The sequence below is a fragment of the Lycium ferocissimum genome, chromosome 8 (genome assembly GCF_029784015.1).
Source record: "Lycium ferocissimum isolate CSIRO_LF1 chromosome 8, AGI_CSIRO_Lferr_CH_V1, whole genome shotgun sequence".
Taxonomy (NCBI): Eukaryota; Viridiplantae; Streptophyta; class Magnoliopsida; order Solanales; family Solanaceae; genus Lycium; species Lycium ferocissimum.
In genome coordinates, this window is record NC_081349.1 from 41,017,622 (window position 1) to 41,032,025 (window position 14,404).

The window sequence follows — 14,404 nt, forward strand, 5'->3', positions numbered from 1 at the left end:
TTTCATCCATATAGATCTGTGCATAACGCGCTCCATTATAGGTAGTTTTTACTGGTAAGAAGTGTGCCGATTTCGTCAGTCGATCTACAACCACCCATATAGAATCATGACCCTTAAGAGTCCGTGGTAATCCAGTTACGAAATCCATAGTGATCCGCTCCCATTTCCACTCTGGTATCTCAAGCCGTTGCATTACCCCTGCAGGTCTTTGATGCTCTGCCTTATCTTGTTGGCAAGTCAAATATCGAGTGACATAGTTCGCAACATCTTTCTTCATACCTTCCCACCAGTATAATTGACGAAGGTCCTGATACATTTTTATGGACCCGGGATGAACCGAATACTTGGTGCCATGTGTTTCTTCGAGCACCGTTTGCCTCAAACCATCGACATCTGGTACACAAATGCGATCACCAAGTCGTAATACTCCATCACCATCCAGGGTAAAATCTTTGTTCTTGCCAGCAATACTTTCATCTCTAATTTTGCACAACCGCGAATCTTGGTATTGCTTTGCTTTTATGTCCTCCATCAATGACGACTTAGCTTGAATACGTACTGATAATAAGCCTGTATGCCCCAAACTAAAAACTACTCCACTTTCTTTTAATTTATGGATCTCTCCATCTAGTCTCTACTTCTCTTGCCACGTCCACTGCTTGCGAGTAAGTTATATCTCCCTTTGTCAAGTGTGATGCCAATGGTTTGAACAGTGGGTCAATTAGACCGTGAATGAACCTCTTAGCTCGCATAGAGTCATTCATCACGTATTGCGCATGTCGGGACAACCGATTGAACTGGATATTATATTCGTTCACTGATATTTGTGGGGTCTGCCTTAATCCCTCAAACTGTATCGCCAGAGCATCCCTTAGGCTCATAGGCAGAAATCGATCAATAAATGCATTAGTGAACTCCTTCCAGGTCAAAGGACGTGAGTTAGGTGGCCGCCCTGCCTTAAGAGATTTAAACCAGTCTTCAGCTATATCCTGCAAACAATATGCAGCCAACTCAACCGATCGTGTACTGGAACATTCAAGCGCATCTAATGCTTTCTGAATACCATCCAAAAACAGCAAGGGGTCTTCAGTCTCACTAGCCCCCGTAAACACCGGAGGTTTCATATCCAGAAACTCTCGAATGGACCTGCGGAGTGGTTCATCGGGTTGGTTATGTCCATTATACCCTCCGGACATCATACCGGCTCGAGGTTGTCTGGATCCTTTCTACCAAACTCTCCATCGCCTGCTGAAACATTGCAGCTATCGCGTCAGTAGTAGTACCAGTCTGAGGTTGCGACGGTGGTATCTCTTCAACTTCTTCAACTGGGTCGATCGTCTGCCTAGCCGATAGGCCCCGACCTCTCCTTCGACCCCATCTTAAGTTTGGTGGAAGCATAACTCTATCTGTCATCTGTAATCATATCAAGGGTGTTAGATCCTAACTTGGCTCTAGACCGCTTATAACATTTTCAGATTTAACAAAGAATGAGAAAGACAAGTCCTACCCGGTTTCTGCGGGGTCCCGATCGTGCATAAGGTGCACAACATATACACAATTAAGTCTCCGCTGAACCGGTCCTCCTTAAGTCATATCCTAAACCGACAGCTCTGATACCAACTTTGTCACGACCCGCCCACCTAGGTCATGACTAGCGCTCAGTTAGCCTAAGCCAACCGAACAAGCCTGAATCATTTCTTGTTAGCAAAAATTTCGGCAGAGTTTCCTCTGTACCGGGAGAAAATCCAAAAATCAAAACCTGTCAACACCCAGTAAAATAATCCAACGAACTACAATACCAACATATTAAGTGTTATAGAGCATCAGAATCCCAAGCCATGGGCTTCTGCAAAAACTTATAAGTCCCAAGCTGTACTTTACTAACACAAGCCAAAATAAGATATACAAGGCTGACTTAAGGAGCAAAACTCTAGGATTAGAAAAAAGAAAAAAACTAATATACTATAGTAGTTAGCAACATGGTTGCCCCCGCGAAACAAGTGCAGGGCTCACTGGATTCGTTGTCAACTCTGTCTATCGCTCTGTCTGAGTCAGAATGTCACCTTCGACTAAATTATCTGTAGGAAAATAAAACAAGGGAGTTGGGTCAGTCACACCGACTGAGTGAGTAATAATATCAACCATAGCATTTTATTCCGGACAAGCATATGTATAAGAAATCATGCAACATATAAAATCATCAAAAGATATCTCCTTTAAACCAAATGAACAATACATCTATGAAAACTATGTTTAAACTAGTTAAATAATCACGTTCTTATTTATTGGGAGGTCCGTATGCCAGTATCGAAATATACATTCTGACGCTATGGATTTACCATAGCCGTCTAACTACCCCGTCAGCTAGGTTCTCTTCTAGAGGGCCTTTGTACAATACGAGTTCACTTACAAGGTGCACCAGGTCTAACGATCCAGATGTTAGATAACGGCGAATCTGGCAATAGTTTTTCCGAAAGTTCCTTTTTCATAATACAAATGGATTCTTTCCGTGTCAAGAATTTAAATCCAAAGCGGTATATATCAACTCATCCTGATCAAAGAGAAGAATTTATAACAACTCATAAATGGCATAGTTCAAGAACGTCTGGTCTGTGAAAGTGAACTGATGTGTTTTTATATACAAGGCCATGTTGTTGCTTGCCCGGGTGCAAATAATCTCTTTCGTTAGACGACCAATTCTATGCAAGAAAAGGACTTTAAAACATGCTACAGAAAAAGAAAATCAACTATGAAGGAATTATCACTCACTATACTCTTGCCGAATAACTCCAATTCGCTTCCGACAATTGTCCCCTTGAAGTATCAGTTATCTACAATATATAAAGCAATATCCGAGTCACATGTGGGCTTATCAGATGCTAATTTGCCCTAATTAACCTATGCTCATCAGGATACTAAATTTTGATTTCTAGCTACTGCTATTCTCTGTCTGGCTTGAGCATACCAACAACAGGTTTTTAGTTTTATTCCCCAAATTTAGAACTCTAGAAGAGAATTTCAATTTATTTAATTCTAAATCTTAGTTGTTATTGCTCCCTACCCAACAAAAGGATGAATTTAGTGATAAAAGAACTTACTTGCAAAGTCAAGAATGGAGAAACTCTTTGGATCTTGAATTTTTCTTATCTGGTTCTAAGTCTCTAGCTTCTTTTCTTCACTTCCTTTCCCTGTAGCTCTTGTTTTTTTTTTCTTCTCCTTGGAACTATGCTGATACTTCTCTCCCGCTTTATTCTTTTTTTTTTTTTTTGTTTAAGTTATCAAGTAGGTTCTAGAGAAGTGGGTAATAAATAGCTTATGATTGAAGTAGTATGGGCCAAGACTTAATACATAAGTAACTTAGATGGGCCAAGGCCCAATATTTCAGGTTGTTATAGTTAGCCCCCGAGCTCAGGAAAGAATTTATTGAGTTTCTTAAAATTAACTCAGATTGCTTTGCTTGGTCCCATTTAGACATGACAGGTATTCCACCGGACGTGACAACACACAAGTTGAGCTTGGATCCAAGTTTTCCCTCGGTCAAACAAAAGCGAAGGCCACAACCCGAGGTGAAACATACATTCGTCAAGGACAAGGTAACCAAGCTCCTTAAAATCATTCGTCAAGGACAAGGTAACCAAGCTCCTTAAAATAGGGTCCATTCGAGAGGTAAAATACCCAGATTGGTTAGCTAACGTTGTAGTAGTGCCTAAAAAGGGGAATAAGTTTAGAATGTGCGTAGATTATAAAGATTTAAATAAAGCATGCCCGAAGGATTCCTTTCCTTTGCCCAGCATCGATCGCATGATCGACGCTACCGCGGGTCACGACACGCTGAGTTTTCTCGATGTGTATTCCGGGTATAACCAAATACAAATGGACCCGGAAGATCGAGAAAAACCTCCTTTATAACTAGGTTTGGCACATATTGTTATAATCTAATGCCTTTCGGCTTAAAAAATGCCGGTGCCACCTATCAGCGTTTAGTTAACCGAATGTTTGAACACCAAATAGGGAGATCCATGGAAGTTTATATAGATGACATGGTCGTTAAGTCCCTGCGAGCAGAGGACCATTTGAAATTTTTGCAGGAAACTTTCAGCATATTGAGAAAGTACAACATGAAGCTGAACCTGAAAAAATGTGCCTTCGTGATCGGATCGGGCAAGTTTCTCGGATTCATGGTATCAAATCGGGGAATTGAAATCAACCCAGATAAGATAAAAGCAATCGAAAATATCACCACGATAAACGATATTAAAGGGGTACAGAGATTAACGGGACGGATAGCTGCCCTGAGCCGATTCATCTCCAGATCCTCGGATAAGAGTCACCATTTCTTCTCGTTGCTCAAGAAAAAGACCGATTTTGCATGGACCCCGAATGTCAGACGGCCTTGGCAGAACTCAAAAGATACTTGTCAAGTCCACCTCTACTCCACACACCAAAAGCGAACGAGCAGTTGTATCTATACCTGGCGGTGTCCGAGATAGCGGTGAGCGGTGTCGTGATTCGAGAGGAGAAAGGTACGCAATACCCGATTTACTATGTAAGTAGATCCCTCGGTGACGCTGAAACCAGGTACCCACATCTGGGAAAACTCGCTTTGGCTTTATTAAGTGCACCTAGAAAATTAAAACCTTACTTTCATGGTCATCCTATATGCGTCGTAACGTCGTACCCCCTAAGGAACGTCATGCATAAAGCTGAACTCTCAGGCCGACTGGAAAAGTGGGCTGTGGAGATTAGCGGGTATGATATTGAATACAAACCCTGAACTGCCATCAAATCCCAAATATTGGCGAATTTCGTGGCCGATTTTGCACCGGCCATGATCTCCGAGGTCGACAAGGAAATGTTTCTTGCCTCGGGGACTAGTATGGGAGTTTGGACCCTTTACACGCATGGTGCGTCTAATGTAAAAGGGTTCGGGTTAGGGATCATTCTCAAACCCCCCTCAGGTGACATAATAAGACAATCTATTAGGTCTGCTGATTTAACTAACAACGAAGCCGAGTATGAGGCTATGATTGCAGGTTTAGAACTGGCTAAAAGCTTGGGAGCCGAGATCATCGAGGCCAAATGCGATTCTCTCCTGGTAGTCAACCAAACGAACGGAACCTTCGAAATCAAGGATGATCGAATGCGGAGATATCAGGAAAAATTGCAGGTTATCCTTCGCCGGTTCAAGGAGTGGACGTTGGAACACGTACCCCGGGATCAGAATAATGAGGCGGATGCCCTGGCAAATCTGGGATCCTCGGTAGAATCAGATGGATTCAATTCGGGAGCTGTGGTCCAGTTGACAAAATCCATCATAGAGACCGGCCACGCCGAAATAAACTCGACCAGCTCACTTGGGATTGGAGGAACAAATACATAGACTATCTCCAAACAGGAAAGCTACCATCCGATGCCAAGGAATCAAGGGCCCTCCGAACCAAGGCGGCTAGATTTTGTTTGGTCGATGGCCAGTTGTACCGAAGGTCATTCCACGGCCCCTTAGCGAGATGCCTAGGACCAGGAGATACCGACTATGTTTTGAGGGAAGTTCACGAGGGCACTTGTGGAAACCATTCGGGAGCCGATTCATTGGTCCACAAGCTGATCAGAGCAGGATACTACTGGAACGAGATGGAGGAGGATGCCAAAACCTTCATTCGAAAATGTAACGAATGCCAAAGGCACGCCCCGTCAATACATCAACCCGGGGAAGAGCTCCATCCGGTCCTCTCCCCATGGCCATTCATGAAATGGGGCATGGATATAGTGGGACCTTTGCCATGGGCCCCAGGTAAGACGCAATTTATTTTACTTATGACTGATTATTTCTCTAAATGGGTCGAAGCACAGGCACTCGAGAAAGTCAGGGAAAAAGAGGTCATTGATTTCATTTACGACCATATAATCTGTCGATTCGGGGTACCAGCGGAGATCGCGTGTGACAACGGGAAGCAGTTCATAGGTAGCAAGGTTAACAAGTTTTTCGAAGAATACAAAATCAAGAAAATCTTATCAACCCCGTATCATCCGAGCGCGAATGGTCAGGCCGAGTCTACCAATAAAATCATATTGCAGAATTTAAAGAAGAGACTGGCCGGTTCTAAGCACCGATGGAAGGAGGTTCTGCCCGAGGTTTTATGGGCCTACCGCACAACGGTAAGATCAAGTACCGGGGAGACCCCATTTTCCCTTGTATACGGAGCCGAGGCCCTGATACCCGTCGAGGTTTGTGAGCCAAGCTTAAGATTCTATTATGCCACTGAGAACTCGAACCATGAAGCAATGTCCGTCAATCTGGATCTCGTGGACGAAAGAAGGGAAGCTGCTCATATCCGGATAGCCGCACAAAAACAGAGGATGCAAAGGTATTATAACCGGAGGACCAACCTCAGACATTTTCAAATTGGGGACTTGGTACTGAGGAAGGTCACACTTCATACGAAGAACCCTCATGAAGGGAAACTAGCCCCGAATTGGGAAGGACCGTACCGAGTCACTGGAATAACCGGAAAGGGTTCTTATCAGCTCGAGAATGAAGACGGACAACAGCTGAAAAACAACTGGAATGTGGCACACCTAAAACGATATTACTGTTAAAGGTACGAATAACTTTTCTTTTGCGTTCTTCTCTCTCGATCTAACCATGCAGGGATACAGCCCGAGGGACAACGAAACAGCACAGCGGATACTCGAAAGTCATGGACTTAGGACTGAAAGCACGTGCTGCACTCTTTTTCCCTTCGACCGTTTTGTCCCGAAGTGGGTTTTCGGCAAGGTTTTTAATGAGGCAGCGCCGAACAGCGTGCTACACATGTAGAGCATATCGATCAAAGATCGGAGACCGGGGACTGCACATACCGGGCTAATAGTACCCGAGCCCTCATACTTCGGACTCGAATACTAGGGGACTATTATACCATGGGTTAAGTGATAACTATGTAAAAGCCAAGGCCTGAACGATAGGATCAGATGTAAGGACCAAACGATCGATTGAATCGTGTCCACTTAGTTTGTTCTTGCCGTGGCAACAATTGCGAATGCATCTCTGGCCGATTTTTTCAATAAAAAACTTACTTCGATCAAAAGGATCCGATGTTGCCAAATACCGAAAAACTATGGCATAACAGTTAAAGACTACGGTCTAAACTATGGCGTAAACAGTTAAAAGACTACGGTCTAAAAAACATATGCAAGCTCGAAAGCTGCGACCTAAAACGGTTAAAGACCACGGTCTAAAAACGCAAAATTGTCATGATCGGGTCTGTCTTGCAAATTATGAATAAAGCAACGACTAACGACAACACGGACTAAAACCCAATCATGGGCCGTTACCATTTGAATTTTATCCTGGCCGAAACAATATGGCAAATTATAATGAAGGCATAAACCGAACAAAACATTGAACCGAGGAGTACTTTGCAAATATCAAATACAAGTTTTGATTCATACATACATAAAGTAGATTTACAAAGGCTCGGAATAGTGGCCTCAAAACAAAGGTATAAAAACAAAAGAAGGGACACAAGGTCCCGAACCTAATCTTCATCTGACCCCTCGGCCTCTTCATCGGCTGACTCGAGGTCGATATCCGAATCCTCAGGGTCGAACGCAGCCTTTGCTTCCGCTTCAAGCTTCTTGGCTTCCTCGATCAGATCTGATAAGTCCGCACCAGTGGCTTGAACTTCTTCGAGGGTCTTCCTTCGGGACAAGCACCGCTCGTACTCAGCTCTAAGATTACTGGCCTTTTCGGCAGCAGTCACATCGGCCTTGTACTGCTCTAACATGTCTTCGTAACTCGAGATCTGGTCAAGAGCCTTTCCATGCTCAGTTTGCAGATCGGTGATAACCCGGTTCAATCGATCCCGTTCCACTTCGGCCGCAACAAGTGATGAGCTAAGGCCATTCATTTGTTCCACCGACGCCCGAAGTTGCTCCCGGAGAACATCACGTTCGGCCACAGCACCGATGGTCGTTTCGTGGAGGGCATCAAACTCGGGCTTGATCCCATCAAGCTCTGCCCGGAGTTGATCAATCTGGCTAACATAAGCTCGGGCCTGAGAAGCAAGGGCATTAGCATCGGCTATTAAAGATTTATTGTAAACTTTGAAAGCCTTTACCTTCTCTGCTAACTGGTCACATTCCCGTTTGGCCTCGGCAGCTTCGTTTCGAGCCGCTGCTAAATCTAATTTAAGGATAGAAAGATCAGGGAGAGAAGAGATATATTGCAACTTCTTCTCATATAGATTCATGAGCTCGTCTACCTCCTGACTCTTATTTTTGAGCTCCTCCTTGAGTCGGCCCACTTCGTGCCTAAGCTAGTCGAAGCTTGCATGGTGAAGCACGGAGGCCTATAAGGGGAAAAGGAACGGTTATTAAAATGAGGCATGAAATTAAAAGCTGAGTAAAAAGAACATAAGGACGAGACTTACCCGATTCAATGCATGCTGAGCCTCGTTGAAAAGGCACGATTCGCTGACTTCGGCCATTTTCTTACGGTCCTCTTGGGACACCAGAGGGTACAAATAGCTAGACACCCCAACAGGACCCGATAGCATGTTCATATCGGCCGGCACCTTAAAAGTGATTAGCCTCTTCGGATTCGGGTCGATACTAGGGGCAGAAAACGATTTCTCCAACCTGGGACCGAAATTAACCCCGAAACGGTCAGCTACCGGGATGGGAAAATGCTCGAAACCTGACATACCCGGAGCGAGTATTTCATAAACCCCATGATCGGCTGCCTTTGCTCGGTCACCTTGCCTTTGGCTTTTTCATCATCGGCAGGAATATCCACCAATGGCGGCGGAGAATCCTGTATGCAAATTATCATTTCAGATGAGGCCACAGCTTGTATCGGAAGGACGGAACCAATATTATACAAAGGCGGAATAGTAGGTACCTTAGAGCCTGATACCGATGAAGTTGCCTTCGATCCAGCGGCTGCGGCTGGCAGTTTTCCAGTACTTCGAGTAGAAGTGTGATCGGAGGCCCCGACTTTCGACCCGACGATCCCTGCGTCCGTCGACCTCGAGATGCCACTCGACCCAGCCGGAATTCGACTTGAGCTTTCCACCAATGGTGGAGTGATTGCAACAGAATCGGTCAAATCATGCTCGAGGGGCTCGTCAATAAGACGATGCCCACCCAACGCCTGGTCATCGTCGTCAGAATGGTTCAATAATTGGCCAACAACCTCAGCGTCCAAAGCACGGGCCGAGATATCTTCCGATGAGGTTTCTCGAATAATGACCTTCGATCTTTTCCTAGACTGGGAAGGAGCTCGAGATGATTTGGAGGATTTTCTTTTCCTCGTTTCAACTAGGTCTCCCAGACCGGGAGCTTCGACATCCTGCTCGTCAGCTGAGGTCTCGGCAGTTTCCTGGCCCCGAATTCTGGTGGCCTTTGACAAACCTGTGAAGCAAAGAGAAGAACAGTCATTACCTAACTAACGTGGCATATTACACAGAGTAGAAAGGACGACGCTCTAAGGGGAAGACTTACCATGGGTCCCGGCCTCCCAACGGGACCGGGATAAACGCCTCCAGGTACGTTCGGCATAAGTAAGTTGGGAACATATTTTCCCAATCCACTGGTCGAGGTTAGGAACCGCACCAAGGGTTCGGATAAGCGCTGTATACACACGAACAAATAAAAAGTTCAGTATCGGTGCAGGCACGCGGCCGAATCGTATCGACATAAAGTTACTTACGTTTTGGGTTCCATTTCTCGGGAAATGGCAATTTGTCAACGGGGATCAGATCCGCTGTTCTGATTCGGACAAACCTGCCCTGCCAGCCTCGGTCTCTATCTTCGTCCAGACCGGAGAAGGGCGCTTTTGCAGCTCGTTTTGAAAGTTTTATCATTCCCCCTCTGAAGACACGGGGGCTATATAGTCGAAGTAGGTGGTGCACCGTGAACGGAATGTTCACGTTTGTAGCAAAATAACGGAGGAGCACAACGATTCTCCAAAATGACGGGTGAATTTGGCCAAGGGTGATCTCGTACCGCTTGCAGAAATCGACCACCACAGAGTTGAGTGTGGTGAAGGTGAAAGGGTAAGTATAAACACTTAAGTACCCTTCCACGTAGGTCGATATGGCTTCATCTTGGTCGGGAATAACGACCTCCTTACCTTTCCACCCACAATCTTCCTTGACTTGTTCGAGTTTATTCGGGGGTATCGTGCACAGATAGGCTGATATTTCGACACCTCGATCCCCCTGTTGAGAAGGTTTCTCGACTTTGAAGTCCCGAATGGTCGAACAGTCTTGAGGAACGAAGTCAGTCAGCAGTGGCTCTGGTTTAGGAGCCGAAGACGTCTCACCGGCCTTAGCCTTTGAAGATTTGCTCGTCATTTTGAAAGTATGAAGATAAGAAGGTTTAAAATGAAGGTTTGAAGATTGAACAGGAAATTAAGAAGAAGATATGAAGATATGGAGGTTTGAAGGTTTGAAGATATGAAGATCAAAATTATTCAGAGCACACGAAGGTAAAAATTCCCTTTGGTAAAAGTCGGAAAGTGAAAAAAAAAAAAAGGGAAAACTTGCTTTTATAGAGTGGGACCGAGACGCTTTACCTTCCGCAACCGTTTTCAGAGCCAACGGGGCTTCGACACGTGTCGATGTCAGACGGATGTGATGGATGTGACCTTGATCCTATCTAATCAATGGGAAGCGTACGCGAGAAGGAACCGGGGCGTCGCTCAACCAACAGATCGTGCTTAAACAGGTCGACCTTCCGAAGAGACCTAGATCGGGACCTCGTACGAACACCTCCATGATCGAGTAAAGCTTCCGAATATTTCGCAAAGGATGTTGTTTCGAACCGGTCGTGGCCGAGTTTAATCACAAGATGCTCGATTATGGTGGCCGGTAGCAAAACATGTCAGGTTCTTTCGGATTATGGAATAAATGATTACTGATCGAATACAACAAGAGCATATACGAAGGTTTGGGTACAAACAATACACATGGAATGCTCAATAAAGTCCAATAACAACCAATTTGCAAAACTCCATTAAAGATTTTTTCCATTTCATAAAATTCCGACTATCTTGGGATACATCGGTACACATCGAAAAAAGCAGAAGAAACCCTACTCTACGACCAGTAATGGGAAAACAAAAGTAAGGCAGCCACACCCTTACTCAACCTAACAAGTCGGAGGATGAGATCTCCGAGTCTATCCACAGGATGCGGCAATGACGGGTGATACCGATTAGATGTCCCCGTGATTTGCACCAGAGGTGGACGACCCGGGGATATCCAATCCCGGTAAATCTTCCTCATCGAGCACAATCACTGGTGTAGTTTCACCCGAAGGCATTTCTCGATGGGTCCCCATAATATGGCAAGTTCAAACTCGAGATCCAACCCCCGAATGCACAACGGGAAAACTTCCAGCCTCCCTGCGTCTAGGTGGCCTCGATGGAGCGGGTGTTCTTCTTCCTCGAACTACGTCCTCGGCTACCGACTTTCCTTTGGAAGCCCTCCTCGTCCGAAGTCCTGGAAACCAAAGGTATTGAGTTAAGATAATAATATAAGGATATAGGGGTCGAAACGATCAGATTAAGAAGTTACCATGGTCTTTGCCTTTCCACCCTTCAGGTATCATTCTTCTCCAAGAACGGCCTAAGCTACGAGAAGCCCGGAGAAGGGCAACCACCCATTCAAAAATAGCAGTTTCGAGCGTGGGCTCAACTGGATCCGGTGAAGGGTTCCACACTTTAGGAAAATCGACAGACGATGGACGGTGAAGTTGAACCGTGCGTATCATCACGAACCGATGAAGCCATCCTCGATCATAATCGTCTTCAGGGTCGATTATGCTTCGACTTCCCCTGGGAAGCAACTGAACAATTCCCCCTCGGATCACCCGAGGTATATATAAATGAAGCAAATGATCGAGGGTAAAAGCAACTCCGGCCGCATTGGCCAATTTCTCAATACAGAACACGAGCCTCCAAATTTGCGGGGCGATCTGCCCGATACATATTCGATATCGACGGCAGAAGTCCTCGATTATTCTATGAACAGGGAGGGTGAACCCTATGGCGAAGGGATAAGTGTATAATAGCGAATAACCGGCAACATGATGATTTATTTTCACACCCTCCCCAACGGGGAGAAGATCGACGTCTGCGCCTAGATGGCAATCTTCTCTGACCGTAGTAATGGCGTTATCACCGATACAAGATTCGAAATCTTCCAATAGGTCAAGATGGTGAAGGACTTTACAGTCGTTCGTATAAATAAAACCCGACGGAACAATACCAGCAGCAATAGATTCTAACTCCCTATCAGAGCCAGCGGCTCCAGCCGATGGCATGAATGAAGGTTGATCTTCACCCTGAGTCAGTAACGGTACGTAAGCCATGATCGTGGAAGGTCCTCCTTAACAAAAGGTATTCTCACCCTGGAACAAGAAGATTGAAGATCCGAAGAGTATTATGGGCTCAATGCAGGAATATCAGTAGGTTTTGAGGTGGAACAAAGTGAGATTTGAAGAAGTGCAGATGCATGGAAAAGAAAGAAGACATGGGCTTTATATAGAAAGAGATTTAAGAGATCCTGTAGCGTATCAAGAATTCTGATACAAGGAGGATTCCCCAAAAAGATTTGGCGGCTGGGTAATAATGACCCAGCATCGGGCAGAGTGAGATTTGACTTAAAGGTCCCATCCTAGGTAATTGGAGGCGGCTGCTCAGTTTATTCAGGGTCCATTCCCCGCCGTCAGTAACTGTACCTCGGGAAATGGGGGGACTATCTGTATACGGGTAAAACCGAGGACACAGGCACGCTCGGTTTCCCGATGTCATGGTTATGCTCGGTCACAATACGACCGTCTCACCGGGAACGAGGCTTCGAGCTCGGGCCAGGATGAGGCGATAAAGGAAGGGCGATTGACTGCCATTAGCGGGAGACCGAAATATCCGCCCTCACCCGGATATTTCGGCGTCGATCTCGGCAATACAGCTGTCACCAGATTTACTTGCTTTATTTAGAATTGTACTAGGGTTGAAACTCCTCTACTATATAAAGAGGAGGTTATCATTCATGAAAAGGGTTGGCAATAGCAAGGAGAGAAATAGTTTACATCAACAATCATAAGAATCTTATTAAATCAGTTCCCGTCTGTTCTTAAGTTCATTTTTTATTATACCTCGTGAGAGCTTGTAACAAAAAGGGTATCGACCTTGGTTTTTCTATACGTATTTAACATTCGGAGGCCATACGTATTTAACATTCTTGGTTAGCCATATATCTTTTCACATACTTCTCCGTTTTAAGGTTCATTTTATATGACATATCTCGCTATTTAATCTTGAATTGAAATATATATTTAGCCACATAATTATCAATAAAAAAGGATGTTTGTCTTATTATTTGTCAATCAACTTATTAATGATGGATTACAATTTAATGATCAAATCACGATTTTATGATAACGTCCAAATCCACTCCTCAAAGAGAAAGTGTACACGGTCGTATGCAATATAATTTACCTAACTATGAGTCGGGGTCGATCCCACAGGGAACAATATACTAGGCGATTAAGAAAGTAAGGAACTTTCACTTACTAAGCTAAGCCAAACGATAGATAATATTTTGATTTTTGGAGAAAATTACAACTAATGCGGAAATGTAAACTAACCTAGAAAGCAAGTAAAATGATCAATGGCCACAAGCATGGATGATAGGAGATTACACTCAAGTAACGATCCAATGTATTTTACAATTTTACAACTAAGAACGAGGTTATGTTAATAGATAATGATTTCTAAATTTCATTGAAAGTTTCTCAACCAAATCAATGAATTTCACTTTAAGCTTTCTCAAGTCTTAAAATGTGATATTAGGCACAATCAATATAATCCCAAGTGACTTTCCTCTCTCGAGCTCAAGTCATTAGATGAGGGTTATGCCTCAAATCCTTGATAACTAATCTTTCCCAAATCGATTTTCCTCTCTCGAGCTCAAATCAAATTAAATGGGTGAGTCCTAGGGTTAGCTAATCCCTTTGGAAACATTCAAGAATGAGATTAATTAAAGAAACAATAACCCACTTCATTAGGAATAAAATCATTCAATACATAAGCAAAACAAGAGTTTTAATCCAACCCTTGATAATGAATAATATCATAAACAAGATTCAAGTGAAAGAAGAAAATACTACACACTTAAATATTCAATACAAAACAAGGAATTGAAGAAAGGTTTAAGAAATATCTCATTAAGGTGCTCCAATCTTCTCCTCCAATGGTGTAGATGAAACCCTAGCTCTCCAAGCTTGAAAATATGGCCAAAGATGAAAGAGATTTCTCCCAAGTCTTTCTTTTATAGTCCCTCTACTTTCCCAAGTCAAAATATGACAAAATAAAGCCCAAAGTTTCAGTTTTGCAAAG

The 14,404-nt window shown here is 44.1% G+C and overlaps 1 protein-coding gene across 1 annotated transcript; it reads right to left on the reverse strand.

Moving 5' to 3' along the window:
• Window positions 1–611: 611 nt before the first annotated feature.
• Window positions 612–3,398, reverse strand: LOC132066351 (uncharacterized). The gene is made up of 2 exons (XM_059459676.1): window positions 3,099–3,398; window positions 612–2,078 (listed from the first exon to the last, which is right to left on the reverse strand). The coding sequence occupies exon 2, from the start codon at window positions 1,197–1,199 to the stop codon at window positions 612–614; it is 588 nt and encodes a 195-aa protein (XP_059315659.1). The 5' UTR covers window positions 1,200–2,078; window positions 3,099–3,398.
• Window positions 3,399–14,404: the final 11,006 nt, after the last annotated feature.

Bases quoted from the DNA above. Each gene is read 5' to 3' on its own strand.
- LOC132066351 (XM_059459676.1), bottom strand. From the start codon at position 1,199: ATGATGTCCGGAGGGTATAATGGACATAACCAACCCGATGAACCACTC.